Source organism: Nomascus leucogenys, chromosome 8 (genome assembly GCF_006542625.1).
Source record: "Nomascus leucogenys isolate Asia chromosome 8, Asia_NLE_v1, whole genome shotgun sequence".
NCBI lineage: Eukaryota > Metazoa > Chordata > Mammalia > Primates > Hylobatidae > Nomascus > Nomascus leucogenys.
In genome coordinates this window covers 35364289-35386931 of record NC_044388.1, presented here as the reverse complement: position 1 = coordinate 35386931, position 22643 = coordinate 35364289, and the positions used below count along the sequence as shown (strand labels likewise).

Sequence of the window (22643 nt, the reverse complement as noted above, 5' to 3'; positions counted from 1 at the left end):
AAAGAAAGAAAGAAAGAAAGAAAAAGAAAGAAAGAAAGAAAGAAAGAAAGAAAGAAAGAAAGAAAGAAAGAAAGAAAGAAAGAAAGATCGCCCCCAGGAAGGGCCTAGGAAAGGAAAGGAGACCCAGCGAGCATGAGGCCTGGCCTCCCCGTCCGCCCCTCCTCCTGTGAGAGCTAAGCCAGGTGCTCCTAGAAAGCCTCACCAAACAGGAAACCAGGCCAGGCTGGCACTATCAGGAGACGGAGCACTCAAGGGGTGGCTTCTCCTCACAGTCTGACCTTCACAGAGCTGCAGGTTGAGAAGGAAAGGTAAATGTCAGAGGATTAACAGTTTCATTTATGTCTGAAAACAATGGAAGGCCTTGGGCAGAACAGCCCCAAAGGCAAGCTCTGCAGTCCTTCAAAGCTGTGGTTTTCCAGACAGCCACAGCCACAGCCACAGCCACAGGTCTGGAGCAGACAGTATATACCTCAGGAAGCCCGGGCCTCAAGGACGAGGTAGTCCGGGGTCAGGGGTCAAGTGCTAAAGTGACCTGAGATTCACAGAAGCAAGCACTGGGAATCTCCGGACTCCTGCCTTACTTTTGGGAGGCAGGACTGCCACGTGAGGTGTTGAAGCCATGTCCCTGGGGCCCCAGACATGGCTCTGTTCACAGGTTTTCCTGTGGGACCAACCACCCTCACAGCACTGGCCACTGTACAGGCGGTAGAAGCGAAAACCATCGGAGTCCTCACCCTGTGAGCCTCCCACGCACCTGGAGGGAATCCACAGCTGTCTCGCTGCTGGGAGACTCCTAAGGAACTGTGCGCACTGAGGTCCATACGCGGCACTGCCCTCGAGACACCCCCCAACACTCTATGTATTCAAAACGTACCCGACACCAAAGCAGAAGTCCTTAGTCTTTTGCCTCAGTATTTCCTACAGGGCATAGTGATGCAGATGCTTAATACGATTTGCTTTTTTTAAAATCTAGTTTTCAGAAGTCCCACCCTGCTGATGAGCAACTGCTCAGATACAGGGGTGGTGGGGACAGCCCTGCAGTTCAGGTAGTCCACCCACTATTCCCAGGCCCATCTACTCCTCTGTGAGCTCCCTTCCCGGTTAGCCTATGTCTCTCTTCCCATGGTCCACTTCTGTATTTATTTTGGGTTTAACCTTTAAAATTTTTCCAGTGTGTCACAGGGCCATCCCAAGGGACACGCATGCCTTGTCCTCAGGCAGTCTGTGTTATAATTTTAAAACCTTTGGTTTATGTCCAGGTAAGCTGTACAGCAGCCCTATTAGAAATCCGATAGAACTGCTGTTACTCCGGACAAATGAGGCCTCTGAAAAGCAATCAGGTAACCAGGACTTTCTCTCTCAGTCCTACTTACTTACAGAAGCTTCTGGCCCCACATTGTGACTCTGCCTGAAGTACAGGGTGTATGGTGTTGTGTTTCGAGAATGTGGTAAGGACAGTAAACTTTAACGACTTTCTCTCTGCCCCATCACAACAAGACTGAAAGCAAAACATGAGCTCAAACCTAAGAGGCGGAAGTGTGTGAATGTGAGGTGACACAACAGCTGTGTGCTCTCCTCAGTGTGTAAGCTTTTTGAAAGCAACAGATGAAAGCTTCCTCTCCTAATTAATACATTTCAAATACCAATGACCTTGAAAGTAAACTGGATGATCACTTTTAAAAATGTTAATGATCTTCTTAGCAATCCGATGTCTGCTGCACAGGGTCGCTCTTTCATCTCTAAACATTAAGTCAGTACTGAGGCTTTCAGTCCTATTACCTTATCCAATAATTTCCAAAAAATGGGATCTGATGGCAAATAAGTATCCTTAGAGCTGGGAAATCTGAAGGGGTACCAGACCACAGCTGAAGCCGGGGCAGAGCTAGAAATGTGACTCAACTGCTTTTCAATGACATATGTCTCCTAGTCTTCCTTCCTGTGGATCCCGGTGGGCAGACTGCACACTGCACCCACACGTTTCACAGGGGCTCCCCTAGCTAGATGCAGCATCCCTGCTGAAGTGAGTGAGGTCTCCTGGTGGATGAGACGCTTCCAACATGTAGCTCTTGGTGGCTCTTCCGGGAGCCCAGGCAGAGACAAGCAGCAGCGGTGTGGCCTCGGCTCCAGGACCTGGCCTCTCCAGGAAGCTCGTTCTGAGTCCTTCTATGGTGTCACAGGCCCAATTCTCCCGAAACCTCAGTCAGAGAGTAACATCTTTGCTCCAAAATTGCATCACCATGAAAACAAAACGCTGCAGTCTACTTGAGTTCATTTTTGCTCTGATTAAAATTTTTATTGAAATCTCTCAAAGGTCGTCAAGAAATAGTTTTTGTGAAAGGGGGGAAAAATAGCTAACAAACAAATTCAACATGGGAGCTCCCTCTGCTGGTCTGCAGTAGGTTGGTATGTTACAAACACATTCCCAGAGACAAATCTAATTTGCTGGAGAAGTGGACAAAAGACAGGTGTGTTGGGCTTTGCCTCAGGAGAGAAACACTAGAAGAAAAAAAAAATCCATGTCTCAAAATAGAGCATAACATTGCTAAGAAAAACAAAATTATTTAAAGCCTCTCCAAAGACATTATAAGATTTCCAAAACAAAGACTGAATTCTCCAATATGGGGAGATGCCCCGTAGAGGCTCCAGTCTGCTCTGCCTCCAGTTACTAAAGATTCTCTTGGGCCCTTTGGGTGAGGGTTAAGTGCTGATTCCCTTTGCTTTGCCTCCAAGTCTCTTCTTACAGGCTTCCCATCTACTTAGAGAAGAAAGATCCAAGGAGTCACTGGAGTGAGGCCTTTCCAAAATTCCATTAAAGAATAAGTCTGTGGTGAGCCAGCACCTCGGAGTGGAAAGAGCCAGGCCTGGGAGGCAGGTGACCTGGGTCTAGTCATGGTAGAGCCCCTTCAGATTGTGGGTAACTCCCTCCATCTTCTCAGGCCTGTTTCCTCATCTGTAAAATGGGTCAGACCAGCTGATCTGTAAAGCCTCTACTAGTTCATTCTGATTCTCATACTGGACAAATAAATTTAAATAACCGTATTTGTTCATAGAGTCCATGACTGCACTGGGAATGACTCCAAACAAGAAGTGGCGTTGAAAACTGATACCAGAGGAGAGTCCCACCAAATCTGGGACCGATGTGGCAGAGCTAAGTGGATTCCAGTTTGGGAAAGTCTCAAGATCAAGGAAGAACTCCCAGGGGAGGGTGCCACCATGGGCAATGCATCCCATTAAGTCAAATGGCTGAGTCCATCTAATCTTGGCACTGTCTCTCCCCATCCTTCCTTACAATGAATGGCATATGCTTTCTAATCTCTTGAGACTCTTTAGGCCCTTCTCTTACCATACCGTATCTCCAGAATTACTTCTGATTTTACCCATTACATGAATGAAGAATGGGCAGATGTCATGGCCAAAAGCCACAATTCCCAGTACTTTCTGGCTGTTGTCAACTCTTGATTATCCAGGGTAAGGGTGAAAGGCTTTGTTGCTGACTAACCAAAGCCATGGCTATTCAGAAGACTATGCAAACCACTGTTTCATGGTATTTATTAACATTTGCCTTAATTGCCACATGATCTGTACCCGGCAGTCTAGCAAGAGGAGACACCATCCAGAGCAGGGGTGGGAGGTGGCAAGCAAAAAGGGGCTCTTAGTTGCCCCATGTCATCCACATATTTATCCGCAGCCTGCTACAAAGATCCTCATGACTCAGCAGAAGACACCCACAGGTTTACATTTTATCCCGACCCCGTTACCTGCCAGTTGTGAGGGTTCCCAAGCACTGACGTGGAAAAAGGAAGAAAAAGCAGCAGGGGAAGGAGAAGCCAAAGGCACAGGTAATCCTGGCTCCTTTATTTTCTGTGCCATGTACTCTCAACCACCACCACCACCTACATTTTTTTCTTCACTACTTGTACTACTTTCTCCCTTCTTCTCCCAACATAAAGGGCAATCATTATGGGGCTCAGGCACCAAGGGCAGCCCAGGAAGCCGGGTCGTCAATGCACGCACAACATGTTGGTAACTCAGTGAAAATAATTAAAAGATGTTCAGCCAACAACAATCTTGACCCCATGACTTTCAAGAACCCTCATTGGGGGCTGCTTCTAGGTGGTCTTTATCAAGACAGGGAATTCTGTACAACATAAAGAGCTTTAAGTCAGAAGGAGGTTTTCTGGGAAGCTGTTCATTTCATCCAGCCTTGTAAACAAACACTGAGCAAAACAGGCAAATGAAAACTCCACCTGTCCAGCCTCATAGTTTTTTAAAATTTAAAATTTAAAGGCTGAATTACACATGCAGAAAGACAAATGAAACCTATGTACGTACTTTCTATGTTACTGGTCATCAATCTTTGCAGGCCAAAGAATGAGTGGTGATCTCCAAAGGTGAATCTTTACACTGATTACTACCACTTGCACTAAAAGCGAAGCTAAGAGAAATATTTTCTCCAAGGGGAGAGGAAGTGTTAGTATGTAGACAGTAATCTTTGCGGAGAAACAGGAAGTTTGTTTATAAAAATCAGGCTATTTTTAACTAAGAAAGAAAGCTGGTCAGAATAGAGATCTCTACCTTGACCTGTAATTCCATCTTAGACACTATCTTGTACCTCCTTTTCTACAGGGTTTCCTGAAAATGGAGAGAAGGAACCCTTAATCTTTCCTGTAACATATTTAAGAAAATACAGCCTTCCCCCCTGGAAGCTTTCCCTTTGGTCAGAGATTCTTCTCGCCGTACATGAGAGTGGAAAACTCTCAACACACAGAAACACGCACAGACGCACATATCCCCTTCTCCTAGCACACACCTTCCTCTGCAGCCCTTCCACACAAGGCACACACGTATACACTCTGGTGATGCTCTCTAGCTAGCTGGGAGCCAGGTGAATAAACTTGCCCCGGTCTCTCATGTGCGATATGAGGTGAGATCATTAAGGAAGAGAGAGGTGTCATTTGGGGCAAACATCAGGCAGTGGGTGATATCATTGCTGTCAGACGATCCTCGTAAGTCCTGAAGGAGTGTCAGCTTGATTTAGAGGGGATCATTAATCTCTTGAAGGTGGATCTGTTAGCTAGATAGGTGTTAGTTGTATGGTGTGCTCTGGGGAACCAAGTTTGAAAGGACTGGTGGTGAAGTGAGTGAAGTCGTGGCCGATGGGTATCAATTACCTGGGCATGCAGTGAAGCGGGATAGGTGAAAGCAGGAGGAGGTAGAGCAGGCGCTAACTCCGCTGGGTACAGAGGGTACGGGGCCCACACTTCAGGGCTACTGGGGTAAAGTGCAGGCACTGTGAGCTCATCTGCAAGAAAAGAATAAGGCGAGAGTTAGTGGTTACCAAACAGCTAGTTTCAAATCAGAAAACAAAACACCCAACAACCCCGAGCCCCAATCACTGTCGGAAGTCAAATTACTCTCATTCTTTTAACAACCTGTTGTTTGTTGGCTTTGGTCCCACAAATGCTAAGCAAGGGAACGAAAAATATAACACAAGAAAAGCAACAAGCATCTGCTGCCTGTCTGGCCTGCTGAGATCTCAGGCCTGGACTCCGCCTTGAACACTCTGATGTCTTTCCAACTGTAGCTGGGGAACCCAAAACAGTGGGAATTTCCTGCACAAAACAGAAAATGTGGCCCTCTGAGGAAAAGGGAGAGAAAGAACCAATGAAAGATATCCCATGAGAACCCACTGCAGAGCCTTTGGGAAAACAATGGCTTAACGGCAGGGCCTCAACAGACCAGAACTGGAAGACTTTTCTGTTTATTGGCATAATTACTATTGACAAGTCAGTCATGATCATCAAGCATTTTCCATGTAGCCCTCAGAAATACAGGGCCAAATACTATGACCACAGGGCATTTAAGATCTTAAAAATTCAGAGAATTGAAGTGAAAAACCTTGAGAATCCTGATTAAAATTACACTCCACAGAAGATGTAAACAGGAACATTTCCAGTTGCTCTTTACAGACTAACTTTTAGGGGAAAAAAGTGAGTTATGTTGCCAAGTGCCTGATCTAAGTGTTCCTCAGGCAGCTCCAATTCCACCCAGGTCAGGCTGCAGTTGGCCAGATTGAAGGGCAAGTGCCTGGGCCTCTGATGTATCAGGAAGCAATCCATTAAAAGTAACAGCAAACACATGAGGGAGCTTCTCAGGAAAGGCAAAAATAACATCAGTCAATAGCAAGGAATCTGGGCCCTGTGAAGCAGCAATCTCAATATGTGCTTTTATCACCTGTCAAAATCTGAAATCAAGTATGCCAAGGACGCTATCCAGGACTAACACGGGAGTCAGCAAAAGGTGATTTGATAAAAGTCCTTAGTAACTCTGCCATTCAGGACTTTCCCTAAGTCTACAGTGCATGTGACCCAAGGTCGAGAGAGTCACTTCATTTCTTCCTACCATCTAAGGAGCCATTCCAGGCCCAGTGTCTCTGCATCCTTCCCATCCCCCAAAACTCTTCAATACAGAAAGGGGGCTAGCAACAGAAAACTGCTTTGCTGGGTGTGATGTGGGACTGCTCTATGGCGAAACCAGAAAGTAGCAGAGCCTGTTGAAGCTTCCCCACAGCCAGCTTGCATGGCACGAGCTTCTCTCAGGATGGTAGGGAGTCAAGAGCTGCCTGCTGATGATACGTTCAGAGGGCAGTTTGTACCCATTTCCAGATATGATGGGACCCCAACAATGTGGTTTAACATACTGTTGCTGGTTGGCCTTCCCGACTCCCTCCTCCTCTCAACAAGGCAGTAAAAACTACCTCCTCAGGACTTGGTGATAGAAAGACAGACTGCCTGTGCATCTAGGTGGGAGAAATAAGCCCCTAAGAGTGGACTGATCATTATTATTTAGTCAGGGTGAAAACAGCATCACCAGAGTCCTTAAAATGATCAGGTCCACAGCATCTACTGTGTTCTAGGGCGTGTAGGTGCCTGTAGCCCAAGGCTTAGGGACCACCCTCAGAGGGGCTGGGAGGAGCTTAATAGATCCCTGTGCTTCCGGTTGTGATGAGACCATGTGATTTCCAGAGTAACTCATGTGGGAGCCCAGCTAGTGGAAACTGCTACCAGAACCAATGCCTTGAATTTTAAACAAACAACCATTCTCAGGAATGCCAAGCTATTATTGTTGTTTAGCGACCAGGCTATTTTAAGACATTCTGAGTCTTTTAAATCCTCAGTACACTCCTCTGTGGCCCATGCTTGTCTGTTCCCACTGTGATAGCAGAAGACCATAAAACTGATACATACAACTGATTCCAAATGGCAGAGCCCTCAGGGGGAACGTGTTTGGCCTGCAGCCTGTTAGTGGTCCTTCCTTATCTTCCTGGCTAACTGGGGTGGGGTGGGTAGAGGTGGTTACCTGATCACTAGGTCCTTCCTTTAACTTTTAAAAATGAAATGAGTATGTTCTTTAAGAACATCCTAAAGAGATAAGCCACAGAGATAAGCTGGAATCAGATTTCAATGTCAGCCTGACTGCTGGAATTAATGTTTTCTAAACCTTTCTCTATTTTTATCCTGAAGCATTACTTCCCATTAGTTCTTTACTGATGCTTAGAGACAATTTACCATTAATATTTGCACAAAACCTAGCCCAGCAGAAAAGAGGATTTGCTCTGAAATCCCCTAAACTCAAAATTGCTGAGTAATAGTAAAGTAGTAGTAAGGCAGAAGCCTAAAAGAGATTAAGGTGAACTTACACTTGATAAATCCCTTGATACATCTTATCATCTCTGTCTCCCTTCTCCTATCATGAAGGAATGTGGAATTACCATAAACATCAAAAGATATGTGGTCTGACCAGGTCAGGATCGCACCTGAAGCAGTCCTCACAAACACCTAACTTTCCAGTATGAGCCTGAGCACTCTCCTAACACACACGTACACTCCTTTGATGGAAGTGGGTATTAAAGCAGGATAAGCTTTTTGCGTTTGTTTGCTTTTTCGTTGCTTGAGAAAATTACAAAAGCTACAGAGACCGGTTTTCCACAGCACAAGCCCTTCACAAGGACTCCCCACTGAAGGAGCAGGCAAGGCCCTGATGGGGTTTCACCTTCCTGAGTCACTGCCCATCCTGCTCAAACTTTACAGGATGGAAGGCTGAAAAAAGAAGACAAAGATTGCTGCCCAAGGCCCACTGGGATGAATTGGAGTTTAGGGAGGGGGTGAGATTCCTCTTGACAAAAGAGGCTCTTGACCACCCAGAGTGAGCCAGGCCCCAGTGAGCAGAAAGAGGGCAGATCAAGAGGCCAGGGCTTTTTTGTCTGGGCCTAATCCGTCCCTCCTGAGAGGCAGGGCAAATCCTTTCCCATTGCACCAATCTGGCTACATCTTTTCTTTTTTGCACCTTCTGGGGATAATGTTGTGGAGGGCTCACAATATACATCTGAATAGGCTTTTTTTCTTAGCATGAGAATATGCAACCAGAAGAGCTCAAATTGGATTCTGAAAAACAAGGACTAGAAACTTCCAATTCCACCCTGTAATCCCTTTGAAACTGCAGAGCGTCTGATGAAGGTTTAAGCCTACAGAGCTTGGGAAGATCATCTTCTGCCTTTTCGTTTTAGATGAGGAAACAGATGCAGAAAGGTGAAGCTTACAGTCTACAGTCACATTGAAAGAGAGATAAACATGAATGACTCTTAGAAACAACTGAGAGATGGAAGAACAAGGAGAATCTTTAGTGGACTTAAGTATGGCCATATATTTCTGAGTTTAGTTGGTAACACAAGGTTTAAGAACTTTTTTGCCTCCTGAAAACATCTATTTGGAAATATTCCACAGCAACTTCATGCTCGACATACTCAAAACTAAACATGCTCCCTCAATGACCTGTCCTCATTGGCTCCAGATTTCCGCAAGATGGTACCTTCTACTCAGCTGCCCAAGCCACAGACCTGGTAGTCACCCCATCCTCCCTCTCATTCATTCTTTCATCAAGGTCCTGGTGAATCTATCCCATGATCCAGTTTGATCTTCACCAACACTACTGGATTACTGAAAAGGTCTCCTAAAAGCCCTCCTGGCTTCCACACTCAAGTCAAGACAACTTTAAAAATACACAGTTTGGCTGCGTGCAGTGGCTCACACCTGTAATCCCAGTGCTCTGGGAGGCAGAAGCAGGAGGAAGATCGCTTGGACCCAGGATTTGAGACAAGCTTGGGCAACACAGTGAGACCCCATATCTTAAAAAAATATATATTAGCCAGGCCTGGTGGTGCATGCCTTTAGTTCCAACTACTCGGGAGGCTAAGGTGGGAGGTTCACTTGAACCTAGGACTTATTTGAGGTTGCAGTGAGCTGTGACTGTGCCACTACACTTCTAGCCAGGGCAACAGAGTAAGACCCTGTCTCTTAATTCAGTCATGTCACTCCCGCTTAAAACCCTTCTATGATTTCCTCTTGCTCTGTGGATACTGCCCGAACTCCATGTAATGGCCTATAAGACCCCAAATGATCTGGCCCTCATCCTCCTCTCCAGCCCTGATTGTCATCTGGTTCTCCCTCATGGTCTGGGATCAGTCACTTCCATTACATGACTATGCCTGCCTCTCTCCCACACACTGCTCCCTCTGCCGGAGGCACTCTTCTCCCCCTCCTCTTGCCTGGCTTAATTCTTACTCATCTGTTACTTAATCCTTCTACCCAGCTTAACTCCTCAGTGTGCTCTACTTAGATGCCACTTCCGGGGGCGGGGAGGGGCCTGGTCTCGCACTGCTAGTCTAGAAGACTGCTTTCTCTGTGCTCCACCACAGCTTGCACCTCCCCAGTCACGGCAGTTACCTCCTGGATGGCAAGCTTGCTCTTATTCTTGCTCACCAGTGCCTACCACTATATTATAAGACAATATCAAGAAATCAACCATTTGGGCCAGATGCAGTGGTTTACGCTTGTAATCCCAGCACTTTGAGAGGCGGAGGTGGGTGGATCACTTGAGGTCTGGAGTTGGAGACCAGCTTGGCCAACATTGGAAAACCCCCGTCTCTACTAAAAATACAAAACTTAGCTGGGTGTGGTGGTGCACACCTATAATCCCAGCTAATTGGGAGGCTGAGGCACAAGAATTGCTTGAACCTGGGAGGTGCAGATTGCAGTGAGCCAAGATCGCCCCACTGCACTCCAGCCTGGGCGACAGAGCAAGACTCTGTCTCAAAAAAAAAAAAAGATTAAAAAAAAAAAAATCAACCATTTGCTTTATACTAGAGAAAATGAATGAAGAAAAAATATACTTCCATCCTGCTTTCAGGTGAAGAAATAGCCAGACTGAGGATTAATTCTGGGTGGGAGAGAAATATGCACATAAAGGCACCAAGATCTATCTAAGGTCTCATAGATAACTTGTAATGTCTGAACTGAGACCAGAACTCAAGTCTCTTGTCTCATAGTTCAGGGTCCCTTTTTTTTTTTTTTTTTTTTTTTTTTTTTTGAGACGGAGTCTCGCTCTGTGCCCCAGGCTGGAGTGCAGTGGCATGATCTCAGCTCACTGCAAGCTCCGCCTCCCGGATTCACGCCATTCTCCTGCCTCAGCCTCCCGACACGCCCGGCTAATTTTTTGTATTTTTAGTAGAGACGGGGTTTCACCGTATTAGCCAGGATGGTCTTGATCTCCTGACCTTGTGATCTGCCCATCTTGGCCTCCCAAAGTGCTGAGATTACAAGCGTGAGCCACCGCACCCGGCTAAATGGCTTCCTTTTTTTTTTTCTTTTTTTCTTTTTTGAGACGGAGTCTCGCTCTGTCACCCAGGCTGGAGTGCAATAGTGCGATCTTGGCTCACTGCAAGCTCCGCCTCCCAGGTTCATGCCATTCTCCTGCCTCAGCCTCCCAAGTAGCTAGGACTACAGGCGCCCGCCACCATGCCCGGCTAATTTTTTGTATTTTTAGTAGAGACGGGGTTTCACCATGTTAGCCAGGATGGTCTCGATCTCCTGACCTCGTGATCCTCCTGCCTCAGCCTCCCAAAGTGCTGGGATTACAGGCGTGAGCCACTGCGCCTGGCAGTTCGGGGTCCCTTCTATACACCATCTTTTCCTCCCTGGGGTGGGTGATGCCCCCACTGCTGCTGGTGATGACAGGGCACCTGGAATGCAGGTGGTCTTTATGTCTGGCTTTTAGCATACTCAATTTGCGTAAGAAACTCAGGGACAGAGTCTTCCAGGAGAGCTTGCCTCGTAGATGAAGAATTTGGCCAGGAAAAACAGCAGCCATGACACAGAAAATCCAAACATGATGAAAAATTCCATTTTTAATAGGAATAATATAAATTTTGAAACAAGAAAAATAAATCAAGGATTCTGTTAGCAATCAACTCCCACTCACATACCTCAGCAAGTAGTTGATCCATGCCTGTTAAGTAAGCCTTTCAAAAATCAGCCATACAAGGCCCACTCTTTTAAGGACTGGCCTATTCAGACATGCTCTTCTGCCATCAGGACTAAGAATGTAGCCCACGTCAGCTCCTGTGGTGCAGGGCAGTACACACTAGCTCCTGTGATAGGGTGAATGGCATTTCCCCAAATTCACATCCACCTGGAATCCCAGTACGTAACTGTTTTTGGAAACAGGGTCTTTGCAGATAGATTTAGGAATCTTGAGACAAAGGCAGGGACTGGAATGGTATGTCTACAGGCAGAGGAATGCCTCAGAGCCTCCAGAGGATCCAACACTGCTGACACCGTGATTTCAGATTTCTGGTCTCCTAAATTGTGAGAGAACAGATTTCTGTCCGTTGAAGCCACTCGGTTTCTGGTAATCTGTTGTGGCAGCCCTAGGGAACTAATACAGTTCCCACAGAATGTCAAACACATTCACTGGCTTCCCAAGAAGACAAATGTAGATGAAGATGTTTATGAAAGAAGCTAATGAAAAGATTGTTGCTGGGCGCGGTGGCTCATGCCTGTAATCCCAGCACTTTGGGAAGCCAAAGCGGGCATATTACTTGAGGTCAGAAGTTTGAGACCAGCCTGGCCCACATGGTGAGACCCTGTCTCTACTAAAGATACAAAAATTAGCCGGGTGTAGTGGTGGGTGCCTGTAGTCCCAGCTACTTGGGAGGCTGAGGCAGGAGGATTGCTTGAACCTGGGATGCAGAGGCTGCAGTGAGCCAAGATTGCACCACTGCGCTCCAGCCTGGGTGACAGACAGAGACCGTCTCAAAAAAAAAAAAAAAAAGAAAAGATTGGGTGAACAGCTCAAAGGAGGTGTTTTCCACCACCCAGCACTAATTACCATGGTGAGTTTTGTGTTCTGTACAGGGAACCAACTGTACTATGTGCTGCAGTCATGAGGAGAAATCAAGTCTAAGCTTGGCTCTCCACTATTTCTATTTTCTCTCTATCATGGACCTTGGTTATTTCCATTGCTTCAACTACTAATTCTATTTAGGATGACTCATAAACCTATAGCATTGATTTCTACTCCCATGTACACACCCTAAACTCATCAAACTCAACTCATGGAGAAGTGAACTTACTGTCACTCATAAACCAATTCCTCTTCTTACCTCCAACACTTTCCTTTATCCCTTTTACTCAGGCTAGAAACCTCCATCACTTCCCATGTCCAAACAATTGCTAAGTCCTAGTAACAATAAAGACGACAAAGATAACTACAGTGATGATAGCAGTAGTAACGACAGTAGGAGCTCGTGTTTACTGACCACATTCTGTGCACCAATCATCCTCATAGGAGACATTAGCAGGAGCCCCTTTTACCTTATGAGAAAGCTGAGACACAGCGAGGTTAAATATCCAGCCCAATGACTCTCACAGAGCCAGGATGTGAATCAATCGAGATCATGAGTCCAGACCCTTCACTTCTGCACTTCACTGCCTCTCTCCACGTTCATTATCTCCACCTACTGATGATAAAGACATCTTCTCTATGTCTTTCTCATTCCCACGCCTACTTCCATTACCCAAATGCGGGTTCTCAGCCGGACTGACTTTAACTTCCGCTGTCTCCCCCACTCCACTATTTCTCTAATACAAATTGCGGAAGCAACAAGTTGTCTGCAAAAAAGCAAGCAGACCCCAAAATAAGTATGCCAAGGAAATTCCAAAAGCAAGCTGGTCATGATTCAACTGGCCCAGAGTCACTTCTCCATTTAATGATTTTCTGCCGTTCTTCTGACCAGTCACTGCTCTGATGGTTGTCTTCTTCCTTTACTGCCCACTTCTTCGAGGCTAAGAAATCATGCGACGCAATCCAGGAGTTTAAAAGCATCTGCTTTCTAATCAGAGTTGAAGGGAACCCTGAGCATGAGCGGGAAGAAAACTGTTCCTCTGGGAACTTAAGCCACTACTATTACCTACTCTTACTCATCACATGGGGACATTTTCATTCCTCTTCCTTCCTGTGACCTGCAGCTGCTGGGATGAGGGTTACCCAGCATTTCCCCAGGAAAGTCTATTCCCTGGCATTAGCAGACTGAATATTCAAAGTGTCTGCCAGCCTTTCTGCAAGCCTGGATTTCTTGACAACTTGCAATCAAGTCTGGATGTTTAACAGGAGCTGTATTTTCAGAACGTAATGGTTTTACGTCATTTGAACAACATAAGAAAATCTGCTCAGTCCCACTCTGCTAGAGACCTGGGTAAGCTTCATGAGAGCAGCGTACTGTTCTGTTAGATTCACTACTGTGCCTGCCACAAAGGAGGTCCACAAAGGAGAAAGAGTAGAAAAGGAAGGAAAATAAATTTCTTCTAACATAAAAAAAGTGTTTCAGGAAGTGTATCTTCAGGGAAACTTGAATCTATGATTCAGATGGAAATTAATTTTTTAAAAATAAATTTATAAACAAACAAAAATAGTGTTTTAGTAAAACTTTCATTTGTCACTCACACACCTCTTCTGGCATACCTCTGTTATTTGGTGAGGGAGGAAAGGGAGCAAGGGAGAAGGATGGATATGACAGCAAGGGGAGGCAGAAGTGTCTTTTTAATGAATTGCTGTTTGGGTACATCTCTAGTCCATAAAAAGAGATGATCTCGCCAGGCGCGGTGGCTCATGCTTGTAATCCCAGCACTTTGGGAGGCCGAGGCGGGCGGATCACCTGAGGTCGGGAGTTTGAGACCAGCCTGGCCAACATGGAGAAACCCCGTCTCTACTGAAACTACAAAATTAGCTGGGTATGGTGGCACATGCCTATAATCCCAGCTACTAGGGAGGCTGAGACAGGAGAATCGCTTGAACCTGGGAGGCGGAGGTTGCAGTGAGCCAAGATTGTGCCATTGCACTCCAGCCTGGGCAACAAGAGTGAAACTCCATCTCAAAAAAAAAAAAAAAACACATCTCTTATTGAACTATAGAGATGATCTTATTTGTGTGCAGGGCCTGTGTCTGTTTCGCTTACTGCTGTATCTCCAGTACCTAGCATAGCGCATGTTACATAGCAGACATTCATTCATTCATTCATTCATTTATTGACTTATTTTAGAGACAAGGTCTATGTTGCCCAGGCTGGAGTGCAGCGGCTGTTCACAGGTGTGATCATCAATGTGCACTACAACTTCAACTCCTGGGCCCATGCCATCCTCTCTCCTCAGCCTTCCAGATAACCTTGCCAAGCTTCCAGAAATGAACATTTTTAAGGACCTCAATACACCTAACTGTGCTGTTTGAATGTATAATCCCCAAAGTAGCAACATTTGTACCAAATTTTAATATAACAACACTGGGAATCATCCTTAAAAACAGAACAGGGCACATGCTTGTAAACCCAGATACTACAGAGGCTGAGGTGGGAGGATCACCTGAAGTCAGGAGTTCAAGGCCAGCCTAGGCAAACGTAGTGACACCCTATATCTAAAGAAATGTTATTAAAGTCTATTATTTTAATGTAGATTTCTTTGATAATTAATGAAGCTGATCTAATGAACTTTCTATTTCTTAGCAGGGACTCTTAGTTGGGACAGGTGCTGCCCAAAAGAGTCTTCATCAAGGCACAGAGCACTCCTGAAAATCCAGTAAAGACCAGATATCCTTTCTTACATCTCCCAAAACAGCCTATGTGTACCCTGAACACTGCACCTACTGCTTATATGAAAAATTATCTTTTTCTGTGTCTATGTCCTTCACAAAACTGTAATCTCCTATCCTTAGCACATATGTCTGGCACACAGAACATATTCAAGAAAAGTTAGTTAAAATTAACGATATTACAAAGTGCCTACAACTAACTTACAACTAGCAAGAAGATATAAACTTCAGAATTATGTAATCCACCCAATGATTTACAGTTTAGCACATTTCCTTGACTTTTAAGAAAATGTCAGTTTTCTTAAATCTGCAAAGGTTCCAGTCCTTGACGAAAAAATGCGGAAACTAATAACTTGTCATAGTTATCAGTTTTAAAGAGATTGCCACTGACCTAGGAAACTGATGAATCAGAACCCCAAAATATACTTCATAGCACAAATAACACAAATCTAGACAGACACATAAGCAAACTCTTCCATGAGCCACGTGAGGAATTCCAGAATGAAGCTGTGTGTCTGAACTGAGCTCCCACTCTCACCCATGGCCTTCTCCTGCTCTAGGAACTCAGCAACTCCACCACCCGCGTTCTTCTGGTTCCCCATCTATGCTGGCTAGCCGTGGGCTAATTGCCCTTGATCTATCCACAGGGAATGTTAAAAACATCAATGACTGAAATTATATTTTAAAATTATGTTAATGTATCCCTAGAAACCAGAATAAGTATTTATTTTGTGCTTATGTGCATAGTATCCTTCACAAGCATAAAGTCTCAATCTCCCCTTAGTCCTTTGAGCTAGATACTAATATTTCCATTTTACAGATGAAGAAATTGATGCTTGGAGAGTTTTAGTGACTTGTCCAAGGTCATACAGCTTATAGGTAGAGGGATACAAATCTAAAGAATCTGTTTCCAGAGTCTACATTCCTGACAAGGCATCACTGCACCCCAAACTGAGTTTCTGTGTTTTTCAGAAGTCAGAGTGCAAATTGTAATTTTAGGCTAAAAACAATTTTTTTTTGTTTTTGAGAGTCTCGTGCTGTCACCCGGGCTGGAGTCAGTGGGCGCAATTTCGGCTCACTGCAACCTCTGCCTCCCAGGTTCAAGCGATTCTCCTGCCTCAGCCTCCCAAGTAGCTGGGATTACAGGCGCCCGCCACCACGCCCAGCTAATTTTTTGTATTTGTAGTAGAGACAGGGTTTCATCATGTAGGCCAGGCTGGTCTCGAACTCCTGACCTCGTGATTCACCCACCTAGGCCTCCCAAAGTGCTGGGATTACAGGCGTGAGCCACCGTGCCCGGCCAAAATACACAATTTTTATAGACTTGAAATAATTTAACCTGGCATTCTGGTGGGGGGAAAAAACCTGATTTGTGTACAAGCAAAAATTATACTGTTATTAGTCCTGAAAAGAAATTCCACAGCATCTGTTCTACACTTCTTTGAGTAATGAGTACTTACTCACTAGCACCAGATGTATCAGGCACCCCATGGCAATGGATATGAAGAAGGCTGTTAAACATTTCTGTGCGCCAAGGAATTTGATCATCTCTTTAAGCCACGCTAGATCAATCACTTAAATATGGAAAGTCTTTTGCTGCCAATTACTGTGAAACAAGAAAAACCTACAGAAGCAAAGCCACCCATGGACCCAGAACTGTCTCTCCGCAGGTAACAAAGCAACAAAGTGTGGAAATCTCAAAAATGCCCTCCTTTTCCAAACTCTCCTACTTTGATTCATTCATGTTTTAAAAATCTGGTGCCCTTGGATTAAATTTTCAGTGCAAAACAAAACCCCACTTCTGGAAACATCTGCTGTTGTCTGAGAGTTGCTTTCCTTCACCTCCCTTGCTTTCAGAGGCAGGCTAGGTTCCACGTTGCCACTGAAGGATAATCCCCCTGCATACTCCATGATCGCAGTGAATAAAAAATGTTTTCTGAGAGTGTTAAGCCATGAGGCCACAAGATGGATGAATAATTGGGCAGTCTCCAGTTACAAAAAACAAAATGAGGCTAATTCTTAAATGAAGTTATGACCAGCATGAATAAATAAAGCCCACAAGATCCAAAAATGTCAATTTGGTCAGGGCTACTCTCACATTTTAATTCATCTTGGTTAACAAGTGTTTGTCTTCAACAAACACTTACTGAGCACCCGCTGTGAGGCAAACGCTGGTTGAGTATCATCATCATTTATGTTTCCAGCCCAGATTTGGGGCAGTAATGCTGATTATCTACAGGTAATTCCTGTTTAACTGAATGTATCCTGGTGATCCTGGGTGGGAGTGGGTAGCAGAATGTACTAGAAACTATTTGGAAATGGAACTCCTTATTCCACAGTGGCAGGTTATTAGGAAGATGTGGTATGTCATCTGAAAAGTGTCCAAAGACCTGGGAACTCTTTAGAGGGTGAGGAGATGGTCACTGAAAAGGGTATGGACAAGAAAACAACAAATGACCTCCCTTGTATCAGTATTATAGATGGGGTAATTCAAGAATGTATACGTATGGTGGTGAAAGGTGACTCAATAAGCTTCACCTGAAAGTCAAACCGATGTTTCTCCCCTTTAAGTCCTTTAGTTGTAAATGTTACCAGCTGTGCAACATTGGATAACTTACCTAATCTCTGCCAGCCTCCGATTCCTCAGATAAAAATAAAAACTAAACACCTAGTTCATTATAAAAACTGAATGCGAATTTGACATGCATATAGTAAGTGCACAGTGTCAACAACAGAAACATTAAAAACTGACATTAACATAGGAAAAAAGGTAAGGAATACAATCTGGGGGTATAAATAATGTTGTCTCTGCTATAGGAAATCTACCCTCAGTACAAAAACAATCCCTTGATTCATCAGATGATCTGGGGTCATTACCTACCAGAGGGAGGTGGCAGGGAGTGGTGCTTTGGAATGTATGCCCTCAGCCACTTCTCATGTTTAACTGTTTCTTTCTCATTCTTCGTGCCTCAGACATATTGTTCAGCTCTTTTGTACTAAGATTAAATTAATGATCACTAGAAGATAGAGTTTTGTTAATTATATTGGTGTTCACGTACTTATTTTTAAAATAAGAACAATACTCTTCATTTAAGAGCAGAAGACTTTCCTTAAAAGAAATCTCACAGCCCTCCAGCTTCACCAGGGAAATGTGATCTGCTCAAAAAAATCTACTTAACTTTATTAAACAAAACTGGCTAAGTACCTTGGGAGACTCTGATCTACACAATTCCCGTATCATTCATTCCACCGGCTGCAATGAACCTGCCAATTTACAACAAACAGCTCCAGGTGTCCATGTACCTCAGTCCCCTGAATGGCCATATTTTATCTTCCTTTTACTCTCCATCTCTTTCCCTTCTAAAAATCACAAAGATTTAACCACAAGTTTAAGAACAACCATAACAAGGCCCAAATTTTAATTATGCAGGAGGTTAATAGTCACACTGTTGACTTTCCGGTAAGACAAACAGTGAAAACTTGGCAAATGCTAATGTAAACAACTCCCCCCTCCTGCCCTCTCATTCCTGAAAATTGTACTCATTCTTGCAGACTTCATATATGAGAACAGGGTATCCTAACCTAGTTAGAAGCACTGAAATACCAAAAGAAAACTGCAAGAGTTTAGACTAACTGAGCTGCTTCGTTCTGGGGAATAGTAAGTAATTCTATCTCATGAGGATCACTGGTCTGGGATGAACAGATTACCTTCAAATACTAAAAGGTTGCCTCAGTCTGAAATCTTTTTTCAGTTGCACTGATGCAAAATCAAGGAAATCTGGGCATGAGGGTCAGCAGGAAGGCCGGTTGACACTGGCATGACTTCAGATCTTTTGTGGGTAATCCAACACAGGAACCAAGGAGTTTCTGGGGTTTCTTCCCTCTCTAAAGCTTCAGAACATTTTAGAATGAAGGTGTCCAAGCCATCCCAGTGCAGGCAAGGTCCCCTACAAATCTAGAACCAACTGCTGGTTAAGTATTATGAAGATGGTCATATAAAGTTTGTTTTAATTAGCAGATGGGAAATACCTTAATGTTCAAATCTAAGGGCTAGTTCAATAACTATAAAATGGTCCATTATTATAGCCACCGAAAATAGTAACGTAAAAGACCTGTCTATAAAGATGGAAAAAGGTGCATAAACAAGTGAAAAAAATATATATATATATATATATATATATATATATATATATATATATATATATATATATAAAATACAAGCCCATACATATACATACGGTTTGCATGAGAGATTGGTATAATGCTTTGGTAGGTAGATCTAGGTTTGAAGTCTCTGGTCACTTACCATCTATGTGACCTCGGGCAAATTTCCTCACCAAAAGAGGAGGAGGAGGAAGAATAGTAGTAGTAGTACCTGTTCTCATAGGTTGTCATGATAATTGAAAAGGTAAAGGGTTTAAGAAAACTTCCCATGAATGGCCGGGCACGGTGGCTCACGCCTGTAATCCCAGCATTTTGGGAGGCCGAGGCAGGCGGATCACCTGAGGTCGGGAGTTCGAGACCAACCTGACCAACCTGGAGAAACCCCGTCTCTACTAAAAATACAAAATTAGCTGGGTGTGGTGGCACGTGCCTGTAATCCCAGCTACTTGAGAGGCTGAGGCAGAAGAATCGTTTGAACCCAGGAAGCGGATGGTGCGGTGAGCTGAGATCACGCCATTGCACTCCAGCCTGGGCAACAAGAGCGAAACTCCATCTCAAAAGAGAGAAAAAAAAAAAGAAAACTTCCCATGATAGAACACATATTCAACCGTATTATTGTGATTACCTGTCTGGATAGTGCAGACTGAGAAACCCAGAGTCTGAGAAGTTAAATAACTTGACCCATGTCCCACAACTAATGTGACAGACTTGTATTTCAAAACTCAGTTCAGCCTCACTCTTAATACTAAGGCTACTGGTTCTCTGCAACATAGTGTGATGCCCAAGCTTGAAATCAGGAGATCTCATCCTGGGGTGATTCTCAGCTTATGTTGTAATATACATGCCAGTTAAAACTTGGGCTCTGTACAATAGGCAAATGGTGGAAACAACTCAAGTGTCCATCAACAAATGAATGGATAAATCAGATGTAGTATATCCATACAATGGGTCATCACTCAGCCATAAAAAGGGAAGAAGTTCTGGCCGGGTACAGTGGCTCACGCCTGTAATCCCAGCACTTTGGGAGGCCGAGGCGGGCGGATTACCTGAGGTCAGGAGTTCGAGATCAGCCTGCGCAACACGGTGAAACCCCGTCTCTACTAAAAAAAATACAAAATTGGCCAGGCGTGGTGACACATGCCTGTAATCCCAGCTACTCGGGAGACTGAGGCAGGAGAATCGCTTGAACCTGGAAGGCGGAGGATGATGTGGTGAGCCGAGATCACGCCACTGCACTCCAGCCTGGGCAACAACAGTAAATCTCCATTTCACCAAAAAAAAAAAAAAAAAAAAAAAAAAAAAAAAAAAAAAAGGGATGAAGTTCTAATATATGCTACAACATGGATAAACCTTGATGACATTATGCTAAGGGAAAGAAGCCAGACACAAAAGGACAAATATTGTATGATTCCACTTATATGAGGTCTCTAGAGTAGGCAAATTAACAGAGACAGAAAGTAGATTTTCAGCTACCAGGTGACAAGGAAAGGAGGGAATGGGGAGTTACAGCTTAATGGTTAGAGTTGTGGTTTTTTTGTTTTTTTTTTTTGTTTGTTTGTTTTTTGAGTTGGAGTTTTGCTCTTGTTGCCCAGGCTGGAGTGCAATGGCACCATCTCAGCTCACTGCAACCTCCGCCTCCTGGGTTCAAGCGATTCTTCTGCCTCAGTCTCCCGAGTAGCTGGGATTACAGGCATGTGGTTAGAGTTTTTAAGGTGATGAAAAGTTTTGGAAATAGATAGTGGTGATGGATGCAAAACACTGTGAATATAATTGATGTCATTGAATTGTACACTAAAAAAAATGGCAGGTTTATGTCATATATATTTTACCACAATTTTTTTTTTCCTTGAGATGGAGTCTCGCTGTTGCCCAGGCTGGAGTGCAGTGGTACAATCTCGGCTCATTGTGACCTCCGCCTCCTGGGTTCCAGCGATTTTCCTGCTCAGCCTCCTGAGTAGCTGGGACCACAGGGACATCCCACCACACTTGGCTAATTTTTAATTTTTTTTTGGGTAGAGACGGGGGTTTCACCATGTTAGCCAGGCTGGTCTCGAACTCCTAACCTCAAGTGATCCACCCAACCTTGGCCTCCAAAAGTGCTGGGATTACAGGCATGAGCCACTGTGCTGGGCCTACCACAATTTTTAAAAATTAGTAACATACAAAAAAAAAATACTGAGTTGTATGCTTTAAATTGAATGGTATGTGAATTACAGCTCAATAACACTGCTAAAACAAACCAAAAAACCCCACCTTGGGGTCTGTGACCTGACAGACTTGGCTTTAAACCTCAGATGAGCAGCTTACCAAATGTGACCATGGGCACGTTTAAAAAACTCTGAGCTTAATTCCTTCTTTGTAAAATGAGGATAATGACTGTATTTACGTAACAGGGTGTTGTGAAGATTGAATGAGATAACGAATATAACATGTTTAACAGAAATGTCTTGATGAGTAACAGCTGCTATCATCCTCATTATTGAACTTCTCATTCCTGAAGATGCCCAAAGGTCAAACATGTACTATCTAATGACCTCAGGTTTCACCAGTTCCCAGAACTATGTTAAGACCTAATGACCCACCATGGTCACAGGTATGTCCCGGCTCCCCATCTGGAGCCCATCAGGCAAACATACTTGCAGGAGTTTCCCCCATCCTACATGTCCTGTCCACCCACCCCTCTTTCTCCAGTCTCTTTACCACTAAAATCTCAGGGCTGATCAGACAAGGGATAGAAAAGACAGGGAACCAAATTCTATTGCAGAGGCTGCTTGAGCACCTTAGTACCTCTCCGAAAGCAATGTGACATCCCCCACACACAGAGTCCACCACTAAACAGGGATTACCATTTTAAACCTATCTTTTTTTTTTTTGGAACGAAGTTTCGCTCTTGTTGCCCAGGCTGGAGCGCAATGGCGCAATCTCGGCTCACTGCAACCTCTGCCTCCCGGGTTCAAGCGATTCTCCTGCCTCAACCTCCTGAGTAGCTGGGATTACAGGCGCCCACCACCTCGCCTGGCTAATTTTTGTATATTTAGTAGAGACAGGGTTTCACCATGTTGACCAGGCTGGTCTTGAACTTCTGACCTCAGGTGATCCACCCACCTCGGCCTCCCAAAGTGCTGGGATTACAGGCATGAGCCACCACGCCTCGCCCACTTTAAACCTATCTTTAAGGATATTATAACCATGGAGAAAGTGAAACAAGAAAAGGGACTGCTGACTGTAATCTCTCAACATATGTCTCATTCTCCATCTCTTCTCAAGAGCTAAACCTACCCAGCTCCTTCATCCTTTTCTCACAGACGCTCCTCTTTCCAATCTTTCATTTTTTTCATGCTGGATCCCCTCCAAGTTTTCCTTTTCTCACACTGTGCTGAGGCCCAGCACAGGATGCTGGGGCTGGGAATAGTCTGGTAAACGGATCATGAAGCCCACAGCACACACAGTGTGGGACTTGGATGGTAAATTATGAAAAGATTGGGCTGTGTATGTAACCAATG

At 44.4% G+C, this 22643-nt stretch overlaps 1 protein-coding gene across 8 annotated transcripts in view; it reads right to left on the bottom strand.

Moving 5' to 3' along the window:
• Positions 1–22643, bottom strand: part of RBPMS (RNA binding protein, mRNA processing factor) — a 183612-nt gene that overhangs the window by 22381 nt on the left and 138588 nt on the right. For 3 of the 8 annotated variants that reach the window (XR_004031318.1, XR_004031316.1, XM_030817064.1), the window contains exon 6: positions 5172–5302. Coding sequence is in view for 5 of the 8 variants with exons in the window: in XM_030817064.1 (XP_030672924.1) it covers positions 5172–5302 (131 nt within the window). In the remaining 3 variants the exon portion in view is untranslated. The other 5 variants (XM_003269539.3, XM_030817065.1, XR_004031317.1 and 2 more) reach the window with 4 other exon arrangements.